At 35.2% G+C, this 15,793-nt stretch overlaps 1 protein-coding gene across 1 annotated transcript in view; it reads left to right on the top strand.

Annotated features, from left to right (window-relative positions):
• Positions 1-15,042: 15,042 nt before the first annotated feature.
• Positions 15,043-15,793, top strand: part of LOC107726844 (proton myo-inositol cotransporter-like) — a 30,230-nt gene continuing 29,479 nt past the window's right edge. Inside the window, exon 1 of the mRNA XM_016536546.1 lies at positions 15,043-15,131. Coding sequence (XP_016392032.1) covers positions 15,043-15,131 — 89 coding nt within the window. The remainder of the gene's footprint in view (positions 15,132-15,793) is intronic.

Raw genomic sequence — 15,793 nt, 5'->3', positions numbered from 1 at the left:
CTGCAGCCATGTCGTGAAGACGCTGTGTGCTTCGTTGTGAAAGCGAAGCTACTTTGGTCTTCCAAAAGAGGACGATATCCGCTTCGCCATGCCTAGAGCTGATCTGTGCTGGTCACTGAGGGAATACATCAACTTCACGCTGTGGATCGCCGGATCGGCTTTCACCATGGACAAAGCGGAGTCCAGCCCGCCTCAGCTCACTCTATACCGGCCTCAGCGCACGCTAAGCCGGGGCTTCCCCTCACGCTAGGCCGCTGTGTTTTTCGTTGTGAAAGCAAAACTACTTTGTTTGGCCTTCCAAAAATGGACACGACTAGAAATCAGTGGTTAAGTTGTATTTACAACACTGTTCCAGAACAGTTTAACCCAAATATCCAGATGTGTGCAGCACATTTTATGGAGGACTGTTTACTGATCCTGGGAGAGTTACGTTAGACTAAAATGCCGGCAGTTCTGACTCACGTAAGTACGTTTTCATTTAAAGGATTTGCCACTGATGATTCAAACGCGAGTTTTGGGCAGTAGAGTAGCACTTGCTGTTTGTCATTTCTCTGATCACAAATGCAGACAGAATTTTATGTTTACGCGGCGCGATGCAATGCAACGCAACGCGTAAAAAGACAGTATAAGTCATTATAATCAGTAATTATGTCCCCACTGGATGCAACAAATGCCTTCTCACGCTTGAGGTATTCGGCTAATCACAACGCACTGGATAGCTGGCTAATCAGAGCACACCTCGCTTTTCAGACCGATTAGTTTTGTAAAAATCGACGCGTTTCAAAAAGGCGATAGATAGAGGAGAAACAATAATGTACAGTATGTGGAAAATAATGTGTTTTTTTAACTTTAAACCGCATAAACACATTTCATTACACCAAATACACAAAATAATGTTCTTTTTAGCAGCATCATATGACCCCTTTAAATTAAATTAAACAAAGGTGTGCTACTAATATTATACCATATTAATATTACACCAAATATAATTTATATTAATATAAAATATTATCAGGTACCTAGCTATAAACATCTCAAAAGGTTCAACTACTGTAACATTTTGTTCAAACTGTTGCTTTATCAGGAATGTAGTTGATCTGAATGAGAAAATTTTAAAAAGTCATTAATTTACACTACACTACTTTAAACTAACGCTAACTATAGCACCCTGTGGGGCAAAACTGAGAATTCATTGTGTACTTCCATTGCATTGTAAATGGCAAATTCTTATCAAGCCTGTGCAACTAGAGGTGTTTGCGTTCATGTACTTACATAGCATTTTCAGGCCTATTCTCAAAAACAGCACTTTTATGTATGAGAAAAGCCTTCCGGGCATATTGTCTGTAAATGCTGGACAAATTTGTTATCTATTTTGTATATGGGTATATAGGTGTGTTTGTTGTGATAAAATCATGGTGATTGTATCATAGATGGAGACATTGCAAATAACCTATATTATATTTTGATGAAAGCATAATGTGAGAAGATTGGATCTCAGGCTTTTAGTGCAGTATATTAACAAGACCAGAGAGCATTAGAGCATAATGACTCATTCAGGAGTTCTGTGATTTTTGCCATGTCATTTTCATTCAACATTCTGTTAGTAGCTTTTATAATATAATGCTCTCAGTTAAAATATACTGCAAATATTTTGGCAGCAGACCATTTTCTTCTTGTATGCTTCTTTGAGACCTTTTGGCCGATGTTTCCGAAATGAGCAGGAACGAGGGCTACAGGTTTGACAAATTGTCCTGAAATCTCTTATACTGCCACATCTAAATGGACACACACACATACACACTCACCTTTAGCAGGCAAATACTGTCACAGTGATTGTGTCTTTTTATATGAGATGAGCTTCTCAATGAATATTCTGCCATTTTGGTGACATTTATGAGGATAGTGGGAAGCTGAAAAGAACAGTCGGTTAGAACAATGTCCCAGAAATCCAGAATAATTTGAGCTTTTGCAAGCATGTTCAATAGAGGAGAGGCTTTTCATGCATTTTCATACAGTTCACACATAATAGCTCATGATGTTATTAGAAAGCTCTGTGGATTTGCACTGTTGGTCTGAAAAGAGCTCTAGGAAGAGAAATGTTGCTGAATACATGCTGATAAGCGTTTGAGAGAACATGGGCAATATTGTTTAGATAAGGAAAATATTCCCCAGATACTGTATTTAAAATGATTTGTGCAAATGCAGTTTTTTTTTTTCTTCTTCTTCTTACATTGTTGAATATTTCTTTGATGGCCATTCAAAGTAGCCTTGTATTTTAATGACTTTTTTTTTGTGACTAACAAATATATTACCGTTATTGATTGATTGATTTATAGTGGAGAATTCTTTTAAAGTTATGAATACTTGACTTATATTTTTGCCTTTGACGTCACAACTCAGGAAAACCACTTGCCCATCTTTTAAAAATTTATTTTATATTGCTAGATACAGTAGATGACCTCAAAACTAGACATTAACTAAAAGTCAAAACGTCTAAATTTGATTTGATGGGGTCTTTAACCTGTGAATATGAGGTAAGATGGTTAGCAGTACAGTAATCATACATAATCATACGCTATAATTGTTGAAATTCGGTACATTTTGACAGTTTAATAACCGTCTATTTTACCTGTCCATCATTTACTGTAATTTTTTTAGATGTGAGACTGAGAAGTGATCTCAGTGAAATAATCTGTTGAATTAGCAGCTGGTGTCTCGCTCTCAAATGAAAACCCTACATTTATGATGAGTTTTTGTGTAAGTCGTGTTTCCAATGACAACAGCACTGAGATCAGGTGATATTTAGTGGCCCTGTTATCGCTAATAAATGGGAGAGTGTTTAAGCCAGTAGCAGACAGACAGCTGTGTAAAGTGTATTTGTCCCTTATGTTCTCCTGTCATCTGTGAAAACATCATTTTCCATCATACTGCGGGATATTGTCAGGCTGTAATGTGCTGTTGACCTGTTATTGCCTTATTACCAAACCAATCAAAAAGGTTGCAGTTTGTTCTTCTCTTGTCCATAAATGTCCGACTTTGAGGAGATTAAATGTCCTTTAAGCCTTTTTTTTTAGAAATAAATCTCTTTTCTTTATCATCTGCTTTGTAATCACTCTTGATTTTTTTTATGACTTTATCTTGTTTCTTTAGGATTGTGTGTATATAAATCCTTTAATGAAAGGAATATTTGAAAGTAGCTTTATAAAGTGTTGTTACCAAACCATTTAGCATTCACTAATTAAAACAGATTTACTCTGAAACAGTGTTTTCCAAAACCGAAGGTTAATTTTTCAAGATTTCAATTAGCCAAAAGTGTCCCTAACTGGTGAATCACCTAAATATATGATATTGTGGCGATTATGAGTTATGCCAGTGTTCTGCTCTCACAATACGAACTGTTTTAGTATTAGGTGATTTAGTCTCAAATTTCACAGCATATCTGTAATTAAAAAGGAGATGGAAAAGGTGTAAAAGAACAAAAGAGAGAGTGAGAAGACCTCTATTCTCCTGTAGGATCTTTCTCAGCTTATTAATATTAAATGAAAGTCACAGTACAGCAGAAGTTCGATCATATTCTAGGCTGCTGCAGTTGTCATCAAACCTTTTCCGACTTTTATAAATAAAGAGCCTTGCTTCTACATAATTAGGAAAAAGTATTCTCAGGGTCGCATGGATTCTACCCACGCTTGAGGCTTTTGGGGAGATATACATAAATAGGTAATTCCCAGCTGTAATTAGACAGAATATGGAAAATAAGAAGAGTCTGTACCATAGAAGATAATGAATGTTTGACTTTGAGGCTGTTTGATTGAGCATATATGGAAGCTTATTTAAATAGCACTAGAAAGTCCTATTCATTCATCGCTCAAACATTTCCTCGCACACAATAATGCATTTCATTTTTGTAGTAAAAGTGGTGTCCTGGCAACCAAATTTTGTGTTTTTTATTTACCCAACATGTCATTTATCTATTTACTGACAAAGTTCACTTGTACAGTTAAAAATGCAGTGTTTTCCAAACAGGTTTCCCAAACACGCCCCCTGCTTGCCATTGGTCAGTCAAACAAACAGACATGCCACAAACTCACGCTATTGGTTGGCAGCGAAGCTCATCAGTCTGGCACCGATGTTTTGAAAGTACTACATAACTGTAGCATTTACAATTTTAATAGAAATTCACCTACAAGTGGATATTACAGAGATACCTTAGTACTGTTTTAGAGATTCTTTAGTACTGTTACACTCAAAAAACGGTAACACTTTATAATAAGGATCAATTCTCGCTATTATCTAGTTGCTTATTAGCAGTGTTGGGCAAGTTACTCTGAAAATGTAATCAAATTACTGATTACTGATTACTCCTTTTAAAAGTAATCACTTTACTGTTCTGATTACTTTATTTCAAAAGTAATTAGTAATTAGTTACATTACTAGTTACTTTACTTTTTTCTACATGAAAATTATGAAATCCCTGCATACATGCTCCCGATAAATATTTGTTATTAAAGCATCAACACCCACAGAACACTGTTATTTTTAACTAAAGCAAGCGGCTGCTGCGTGCATGATTTGGCATGACAGAATGCCAGCAAAGAGCGCTGCATTTATAATCTCTAAAAGACATCTCAGTTCATCGCAATCTCACAAATCTCTGTTTTTAGTAAACTACACTGTAAAAAAAAATCCGTAAAATTTACGGTAGAAAACTGGCATCTGTGGTTGCCGGAATTTTACCGTAAAAAATATGGTAGCAATGTTTTAGGTTTTACGGTTTTAACTTAAATTTACAGTTAAATACCGTAATTTCATTACCTGATATAATGTTAATATACCAACCTGTTGAAGTACTGAAATCTGTTTTGTACGTTTGTAATACACTGATAACCACCAAATGCAGGTGGTGATGAGAAAGTCACATGATGAACCAAAGCCCATCACAAGCAGCTTTTAAATAATAACATATATAGAAGGTGCACAGTGTCATTCACACAAACACCAAACACCATCATGGTAACACACATGAAACTGAAATAATGCAATAAACATTAATTAAACAACATTAGCTGTAACACACAACCCTAATATACAAAACTTATAAGAAGAAACATAGTTATTTCAACAAAAAAACGTCAAATTTGAAATGTAATGCAGGGAATTCTGGGAATGTCAATTTACGGTTATTCACTGTAATTAATGGTTTGTTAATAGTGAGAATTGGACCTTAAAATAATCACAAACATTTATTTTGTAAATTGGTCCAATAGAATCATTAAAATAGCTAGTTTAAAGGAACAGTTCATTTACAACTGGTTTTATATGAACATGTGGTTTGCGCATGGTTACATTACTGGACATTCTTCATTCTTGCCCTCATTTTTTCTATCCTTCCTCTTTTTCCATGACTTTCTAAAGCTTTGTTTTACCCCAATGGCCATAGGGTGCCATCACCAAACAATATGCTTTTGTGAGCTTTGTGCCGGTGAAATGTCACTGCCCATCTGGGAACATATACTGTAGTTCTCACCTTCCAAAAGGCCACAAAAGCAAACCCTTATATGACAAAACCTGTGATAAACCTGTCAGTATACAGACCATTATGTCTGCATGGTGGGAAATGTTGGCATTTTATCAATACTGATGTAATATACGGTAACACTTTATTTTAGGGTCTCTTAACTAGTTGCTTATTAGCATGCATATTACTAGAATATTAGCCATTTATTAGTAATTAAGCACATATTAATGCCGTATTCTACATGACCTTATTCTAGAATCCTACCCAATACCTAAACTTAACAACTACCTTACTAAGTATTAATAAGCAGCAAATTAGGAATTTACTGAGGGGTTTACAAACAATTTGCAAAGAAAATAGCATTATTGTTTAAATACATAATATCTATCAATTACATTACAAGAACATTTTGACAATTTTGGGTTTATCATTTTTAAAAAATTGGGCTTATTTTGATAATTCTGGGTTGATCATTTTGACAATTTTGGGTTTATTATTCATGAAAACAGAACAACACCAACTGTTTATTTAGTTTTTTACAAACAGCTTAAACAGAAATACATTGTGCTCATGTGTATTAAAATTATATGTACATATCACCCAGCAACACTGGCAAAATATGCATTTTTTAAATGTTTTAGACTGTCATACAGTTGATGTGATTAGTATTTTTTTCCAGCATGGATCACAGGAATAAACTCAGGCATACTCACAGATTGTAAATTCAGCTGTATAATCATGACAAGCTAAAAATAAGATGGCAATCGGGTGTTAATGTTTATCTAGATGAGCTGGTGGTGTAAGGTGCTGGAAAAATACCTGGAGATCAGCCAAATAAAAACACGCGGTAACACTTTATTTTAGGGTCTCTTAACTAGTTGCTTATTAGCATGCATATTACTAGAATATTAGCCATTTATTAGTAATTAAGCACATATTAATGCCGTATTCTACATGACCTTATTCTAGAATCCTACCCAATACCTAAACTTAACAACTACCTTACTAAGTATTAATAAGCAGCAAATTAGGAATTTACTGAGGGGAAAAGTCGTAGTTAATAGTGAATAAGTGTTCCCTATTCTAAAGTTACCTAATATACCGTTTAGGGAGCGTAATTCAGTACTTGAAATGTGATTCTTGTGTTCTGTTTAGTATGTACTGCACAGTACTGCCTACTACCTTTTTATTTTAATTGTAGTTTTGGACTTTTGTCACTTATTAATCGGTTACAGAAATGATAGAAATGGGGGTGGGGTTGAGCAGGTTGGTTCTAGACCCTTTTTACGTGAGCTTCAGCTCCCCTGTCTGTCGTCTCACCCCCCTAAAACTATAACCAAATATCTGAACCATCAGGCCAGTGCTGTTTCCTCAAGAAAGTTTATCATTCTCATGTGTTGTAATTCCTGTCAGTTGAAATTGATTTTAAGCCATTTAAGCGCAAGATGGCGCAAAAGAGATCTCAGTGCGGTACTAACAAACTGTGATGGGTCTTTTGTTACAGCACGCAAGTAACAAGTTTAAATTAGCATCTTCTTGAGCAAATACTATGTCAGAATGGCTGCCTTGACGAGTATCCAAGTAAACAGTCGGTTACGTCTTAAGTGAACGTAAAGAAAATATTGAAAGCTTCTGTAGCTTTAATAGGTATTTGTGTGTTTTTCCTTCATACAGTAATCATACAGTTTTCACAAGCACAGTAAGGTAATGTTTGTTTAGCCTAATTTTTATTTTTATATCTAATGATCTTTCTGAGGGTTCAGCCCCCCTGAGGATGAAATCTTAGAACCACTCCTGGGGTTGAGTCAGTAGAATGCCACATCATTGCAGTTGCGTCAACAAGTAGCTGAACTATTACCTTAACTAATACAATTCCTAATATTATTTAGTAGAGTAGTTTAGTAGTATTTTATTCGTAAAACCTATAGGCCTGTTCACATCAAAACAAAGGATTGGTGCCAAAATTATAATGAAAATTCAGTGCGCTTAATAATTTTCATTTGAATAAATAGCTAATAATGTGCCTGTTAAGTCCCACACGAACATTCGCATGACGTCAATGCGACAGAGTTTTCTTATCTCTTTTTCATTGTATTGTAAAGAAAACAAGGCCAACCAGTACGATTTGCACTTTTGGTCACATGCCTAGAGCCTCTGTGATTACATAAAACTATGACTTGTTGGTGCTCACAAACAGGTGCGAATATTAAAGAGGTCATATGATGCGATTTCAATTTTTCCTTTCTCTGTGAAGTGTTACAATCTCTTGGTGCATAAAGAAGATCTGTAAAGTTGCAAAGACTAAAGTCTCAAATCCAAATAATGTTCTTTTTAGCAACATCATACGACCCCTTTAAGTGACGGGGAATTATAGAGGAGAACCGATTCTGACATACTGTCAGAGAGTGAATTTGTTTTTTTCTTCAGCCCATCTGCCATTTTTAATGTATTGGTCAGAAGAAAAAAAAATCTGATTTAGAAATTGGAAAATTGAATTTTTGCTAAATTTAATGTCTACGGCATCTGTTTGTTTAAAATGTGATAACACACTTAGAAACCTTAATTAAACTTGCAAGCATTATGCAACACTTTAAGCAAGTAAAATGTACTAATAGAGTTTTTATCTATATCTTATGGAAACCCGTTTCCACCACTGATTAAAAAGTAAAAAATAAGGTAATTGTGAATTTTTATCTCACAGTTCTGCTATAAACTTGCAATTGCAAGTTATGAAGTCAGAACTGTGAGATTGCAAACTCACAATTGCGAGAAAAAAGTCAGTCAGCAACTTCATATCCCACAATTCTGACTTTATAACTCACAAATTATAAATGTATAAATATAATATAAAATTATAAACTTTTTTATTTTTATTCAGTGACGGGAAAAAAACTTCCATAGTATCTGCACTGTGTTGTGCTGTTTTTTCTGCATATCATTTTAGTATGTGGCAATCAAAGCTTTCTCTGTACCATTTTTTCAGAGCCTAAATGAACAAAGCTTCTAGGTGACAGTACTAGAGAAAAAAAGCAAGAAAAGAGTGAGAAAGCAAAAGCGAGACCTCGCTTCCATCTCCTGGGCACGTCTGGAAACCTAGCAACCAGTCACCCGGGGCAGTCTCAGATAACTACCCAGCTGCCAAGGTGCATCTGTGTAACAGGGCGGCTTGAACTCAACCAAGTCTAGAGATAGAGAAGCTGACATGGTGACTGAAAATGAGAATACCTGGCAACCGTTCTACATGACGCTTGGTCAAAAGCGTGTCAAAAGAGATATCAGACTGTCTAATAGCACATACATCTTATTGTTTCTTCGTTGCCATGGTGTTTATGAAAGAAAGAAGCTGGCATTCGTTCTTTGCCTGCCCTCCATTGAACTCCCTTATAATGACACACAAGTGGTCAGTCGCGCTGACAGTAACTTGTAGCGCAGTTAGCATGCACACATGCTTGATTAGACATTAATGAATGCAGTTGACTGCCTTTTTGTGGTTCCAAAGTATATGACACATCGAACAGCCTGCCGTCTTTGAATCGATCCAGATATCACTGACAGGGATTTTTGTTGTCAATGAAGGTTACTTGTTCTCAGGCAACACTATCGATTATGGGTTTCTTTATGGATTGCTTGGTCAGCTGGTGTCTTTCTGGTGGCAGTGATCATGACATTGAATGGCATAGAATGCTTAGATGCAGACCCGGTTCTACGGGGGTGCTAGAGGGTGCTAAGCACCCTCAAACTAAATCAATAGCACCCTCAGTTAAAGCTGTGATAATGGCATTTCATTGCAGGTTATGGTTTGCGCTCTGGAGATCGGTTTCTATTCCAATATGTTTTTGCAGAGTTGAGCAATGTAGCCAATCACAGACATATCTGTTGATTTTTTAAACACAACAGGCAATCAGAGGCATTTTAATTAGAATCCACTCACTGCTCAAATTTTTTGTTCAGGTGTTGCGTTCAGCACAAATGATCTCATTATAACAAAGTGTAGACACAATGCAAATAGGAGATTCATTGTGCAATGTAGAAAACTTCATTGATTATAACATCACTTTGTGAGATCACGATGAACTAAGATGAGTGACAGAATCATAGCTGTTTACATCAGAATCCACTCACGCTCAGTTTTTGCTCAGTGCTGAGTACAAACTCACGAATCATCTCATTTTAACAAAGTGTAGACACAAGGTAAATAAGAGATTTATTGTGCAGTGTAGACAACTTCATTGATTCTTACGGAACTTTGTGAGATCATGATGAACTAAGATGAGTGACAGCTTTTTAGTGATTATAAACGGAGCGCTCTTTGCGCCACAGCAGTAGACGGCACTAAAACCATATATATATATATGGTTAGAGCACCCTTACTAATTTAAGAAGCACCCTCAGTGATTTGATTCTGGAGCCGGGCCTGCTCAGATGAAAGATGTTTTTTCATAATGCTGGGTAGTAACTGATTAAATGTAAGCTACAGTAGGTTACGTAATCAGATTCCAAAAATTAAATACTTTACATTACAAATACTTTTACTTTATATTACATTTTAAAATGCTCATAATCAGATTACAGTTATTTTATGGATTTAAAGAAGAAGTTACAGGTCTGTGAGAGCCAGAAATCTTGCTTGTTTGTAGGTGACCAAATACTTATTTTACCGAGGAATTTACCAATTAATTCTTTAAAAATCCTACAATGTGATTTTCTGGATTTTTTTTTCTCATTTTGTCTCTCATAGTTGAGGTATACCTATGATGAAAATTACAGGCCTCTCTCATCTTTTTAAGTGGGAGAACTTGCACAATTGGTGGCTGACTAAATACTTTTTTGCCCCACTGTACTTTTACTTTATATTACATTTTAAAATGCTCATAATCAGATTACAGTTATTTTATGGATTACATGATTACATATTATTCACAAAATGGCAGTACATTAATTCTAATTCTAATTCCTCTATTTCCCCTTCTCTTTTAAAATTTCCTTTCTAAAAATCCTACTGTGTCATACCATTTAGCCTTGGATATATTCACAAATGTTGTGTAAATAAATGTGCAGATCATACTTCTGAATTTGTGGGAAAAAAGCACCACTCAACCAATTAGACCATGTAAGAAACCGATAATAATGCAAGTTACTTAACACTGATGATATATAGCTGTGAAACATGTTGTCATCAAATCCAGTGACTTTCAGTCATTTTTGATTCTGTAAGTCTGGGGGAAAAGAAATCTAATCTGGCATGTTTGTTAATGTTTGTTGATATACTGCAGTGATTCCCAATAGTTTGTGTCAGCCAACCCCCTTAAAATAAAATATTTATTTGAAATATCTCTGAGAAAGTTAATATTTCAAATAATTTAACTGCACATTTGCATGTTTATAGTTCTCTGATATCAGTTAATGGTGATATTGACATGTAGGTAAACAAATAAAATATTTATATTTTTAGTGTTCAAGTGTTTCAATTATTTTTATTTTACATTTTTACGGTTTAGCACTTCTTACATGAAGCACAGTTTGGGGAACCCTGGTGTAATGTAATGTTTAATGCATTTTATAATGTTGAAAATTAATAAATAAATAACAAAAAATAAAATGGAATATATTTTCATTCTCTTTGCTTTTTTATATAAGCATGGTATGTTAATGGTAAGTTTAAAACTATCTGTTAAAAAGTAATCCAAAAGTAACCTATAATAAATGTAAATGAAAATGCACTCATAATAAATGTATTACTATATATATATATGTAATACATATAAGTGTGTGTGTGTGTGTGTGTGTGTGTGTGTGTTGCATAAACTTTGTTTTGATGTTGTTAGCACTGCCCTTGATAATATTTCCATAAACCTTATGACCAAAATATTTTGCCATTCAAATTTTCTCTCTGAACATCTGATAATATTACATTAAATGAGAAAGAAGTGATTCTGTAAATGTAGAATGGAACTCTAATCAAAACTTTCCAAATAGGCATTTTCACAAAGTTTATGGGACATTGCATTGTTACTTGTGACTAAAATGTAATGTTGCTGTTTCGTACTGATTATTATTTATTTATTTATTTTGCATGTGATTCCTTGATTACTTTATGTGCTTAATTTTAGGTGTGGTACTGCAGCATAACCCAGTGGAACCAAACTCAGTGTTGTGAAATTCTTAAATTGTTTTGTGCTTCCTGAGTTGTCTCTTTACTGTAAGGAGATCATGTAACAGTAATTGATGTGTAAAATGACTTCCACTTAAAGAAGCTTTTGCCACACGAGTCAAGAGTGCACACTAATTGCTTACAGAGGCGTTTAAGTAAAAAGGTGTTTTTCTAGCTAGTGTCATTGCAATTGAGCATAATTGGGGATTCCATGATAGTGAGGATCAAAAGGAAAAGAATTACCTTGTCTTTTTTTTTAAAAGCAGTTCAACCCACATGCCACACGCAACCCAGGCCCTTCACTAGCTGCTGTACTGCTAACATTTCACTGCTTCAGTTAATGATTGTACCTTTGATATTAGGAAAGAGTACAGCTAACTGGCTGAGTGGTTTCCATGGAGATAGAGAGGAGATCTTCCTCAGGGTGACAGCAAATGTAAGGGTGTAAAGTATGTTAAGAGAAAAACTCAAGGGCTTTCTCACAGCACTTCTTCAAATATGTTCTCTATTCGGCAATATTCAGATTCAAATACTATAGTGTACTGCATACTGCACAGTATACTCTTTACAACTGCCTGTTTTTTTTGTGTGTTTTTTTTGTTTTTTTTGCTTTGTTTTTTGTTTGTTTTTGTTTTGTTGGTGGTTTCTCAAAATAAAAAATAGTTTTGTTTTGTTATGTGTTATATATTTGTTTTGTTGGTGTTTCCTCAAAATAAAAAATAAAAATAAAACCATAAAAGGGAGAAAAAAAAAACACTAGGATACTGCTTACTGCATACTGCACAGTATTCACTTTAAAACTGCCTTTTTGTTTTTTGTCTCAAAAAAATAAACCATAAAAGAAAAAAAAAATATATATATATATAAATATAGTGTGTACTTTAAAATATACTTCAAACGAAAAACGCATGGGGGGGGCTTTTTATATAAAAAGCACAAACTGATCATCAGAATCATAATTTAAAATATAAAAATAATGAAAACAAATGGTCCTTCACATCATCTTAGACTGGATCCAGATATATTGTATTCGGTGATGACTTCAGGTGCTTCCTTAGTTACCAAGTCTGTGCTGCAATTAGATTAAAAGGGCACACAGATGTTTTGCCAGTTTTGTTTGGAAGTAAGATTGCATGTCTGATTGAATGAAGTTAGCATCTCATTAAAAGCACTGTTCCTCTGTACAAGCCTGATCCGAGAGGTTCATGAATTTGAGTTTGGAACGGTAATCAAATGAGCGTCTCTAGTTGCTGTCTCTGGAGAATATCCAGTCATCGCTCGGCACGAGAACCTGCAAGCTTCCTCTGACAATATCAGGCTAACACAGGACAATTTCTCTCCCAATAGGGTTTTATGTGTGAGCGCATAGAGTTAAAAGAATAATACACCCAAAAATGAAAGTTCTGTCATCATTTTCTCCTCCTCATGTCATGCCAAAGCCTTATGCCATTATTTCTCTATTTCTCAATACTAATGATTTTTCTGTGGTAGTCTCTTTGCTGCTCTTATGAAATGTTTGAATGTATTAATGAATGTATGTAATTTATTTTAATACCATGCATTAGCCACAGTGCAAAAGGTGAAAAATTTAAGGGGGTCTGAATACTTTCCGTACCCACTGTATATATATATATATATTAGTGGTTTCAAAATTCGCGTGTTAACGCAGGCAATTAATTTTTTCAGTTTAACGTATAAAAAATATTTCACGCAATTAACGCAGGGGCGGGGCTAGGTTTGGCCACCCCACTCACAACTGCTATAGAATTGCGTTTATTTAGACGCGGAACATCTTTACGAACACATCAAAAAGGAGACTTTTCAGACGCACGCTCCAACTCAGTGCCAGGCGCGAGTCAAACGAGCGTGGAAACGGTACCGCGACGAGAAGCTTCAGTAGAACATCAGTGAACTGCGGTCAGATGAGATATTGTCGGGTCATATGTCAGTAAACAAGAATCTTCCTGTCCTGTCTGCCGTTATACTTGGCTCGTAGCGCGCACTTCAATTGCACGCACAAATGTGCCGGCGCGCTGCTGTATTAGGCTATATAAAAAGCTGTATCATATTCAAACCCAAATGAAACTACGAGTATGCAATGTCGTCATGAAGTTACAAAAGTGTGTATGCAAGTATTTATTATTTATGAGTCACATTTAAAGCAGTGTCAAATCCTCATCAAGTTCAGCAGCGGAAGCTCTTAAAGTAGCAGTCAAAATATCCTAATAATCAGCTGCTGTGATTTCTGTTAATCAGAGAACAAAATTAAAAAAGAGGAAATCAATAACTTCTGTAGCTTTAAGCTTTATCTTTATTTAATTTAGAATTTAGTGATAACTTTATTAAATTAGGCTATATTTTCTTGCTGAAGGGCACAGGTAGCAATATGACATTTATTATAATGGTTTTATGTGAAGATTGTTTTAAGTTCACTTAAATTAGAAGTTATTTTTTAAAGTCTCATTCAAAAAAATTAATAGAGACATCAGTTGGTATCAGTGATACTCGCCTTCAGTAATAAAAAAAGATAACTTAAAACAAATATTAAAAATGTACTTTGTTTATGTTGTTTCTACATTAAATTGAAGATTGAATTTGAAATTATTGCAATATAAAAGCATAATTAAAAACTTTGTTATGTGGGATTAATTTCAGAAAAAATGTGCGATAATTAGTTAATTTTTTTAATCGATTGACCTATTCTGGTGGGGACTTAAACCTGAATACACACAGACTCATGGGGACTCGTGTCACGGTGGGGACCTAAATTGAGGTCCCCACGGGTAAACAAGCTAATAAAACACACAGAATTAATTTTTTTGAAAATCTAAAAATGCAGAAAGTTTCCTGTGAGGGGTAGGTTTAGGTGTAGGGTTGGTGTAGGGCAATAGAATATACGGTCTGTACAGTACCATTACGCCTATGGAGAGTCCCCACAAGGATAGCAAACCAGACGTGTGTGAGTGTCAGTAAATATAAAGTTTGGCAAACTACCATTTCTTAGTGTTGCTTCTTCCTGGGTCAGTTGATATTTTTGGTTGTTTTTAGAGCCTAAAAAGAGCTTTAATTTAATCCATAAACTGAATACCATCCATTCCCAAATCTACACCCGTGACTCCACCAAGGCCTTCAAAATCTCATTTAATCCATTTAATTGCTGTCAGTGTAAATGAGGCTTTAACAGAGGTAGTTTTTATAATAGTATGTGAGTCATTCTGGTTGTTGATGCAGGTCTACATGTTGACGTAAATATGTATTATATATATATATATATATATATATATATATACACAGTATATATACAGTATATATTTAAGGTTTAGGTAATGTGTTTGTTCTGCCTTCATGAATGATTTGAAGACATGATTTGATTTTAATGTTGACCTACCCTCCGGCACGCCGTGCTCTCATTGTGGGTTGTGGACTCCAGATGTTCCAGCAGCTTTCTGGCATCAACACGGTCATGTAAGTCTCATTTACTCAAATCTTAGCTCAATTCTCAGGTGCTCTTTAAATCTCAACCTAAATCAATAGGTGCCAGTTAAAATACTATTATCAATTCTGTTATTTTCTTAGGAGGCCATGTTGTACAGTTCTTTATTTTATTTTTAAGCATTTTACTAAATCACTTATTATGTTTTTTTTTTGGAACAAACTCATAAACCCTGTTTTAGAAACCTACTTAGCTGCCTTGCGGTCTACATAGGGAACGTCTCGGGTTACCCATGTAACCATGGTTCCCCGAGAGGGAACGAGATGGACACTTTGGGGAATGCAGCCAGCATGACCGGTGCCTGAAGCATGTGTTAAACAACTCCAATCCTATTGGTCCACGTGGCCCGTGACGTCATAGGCGGGTACCCAAAAGTATAAAAGGGCACCTGCTGAATATGTCACCAACTCAGTTTTCTGAGGAGATGTAGAGGTCTTCTACCCGACCCGAGCCCGACGGGTCCCGAAATACTTTCGGGTTTCAGGTCGGGTTCAGGTTAATGTTTAATGAATAGCTTCGGGTTCGGGTCAGGCTCGGGTTTATAGCTAAACTTAAATTAATGTTTTTTCTTTTGCCTTGTGAACTGGCCGAGCCTTAATGATTCTCTTTCTTTACATGTATTTGTTTACTGACC

This window comes from Sinocyclocheilus rhinocerous, unplaced genomic scaffold (genome assembly GCF_001515625.1).
Source record: "Sinocyclocheilus rhinocerous isolate Xijiao unplaced genomic scaffold, SAMN03320098_v1.1 scaffold155, whole genome shotgun sequence".
In the NCBI taxonomy this organism is placed as follows: Eukaryota; Metazoa; Chordata; class Actinopteri; order Cypriniformes; family Cyprinidae; genus Sinocyclocheilus; species Sinocyclocheilus rhinocerous.
The sequence above is the reverse complement of the archived record's forward strand: the minus strand, read 5'-3'. Positions and strand labels throughout refer to the sequence as shown.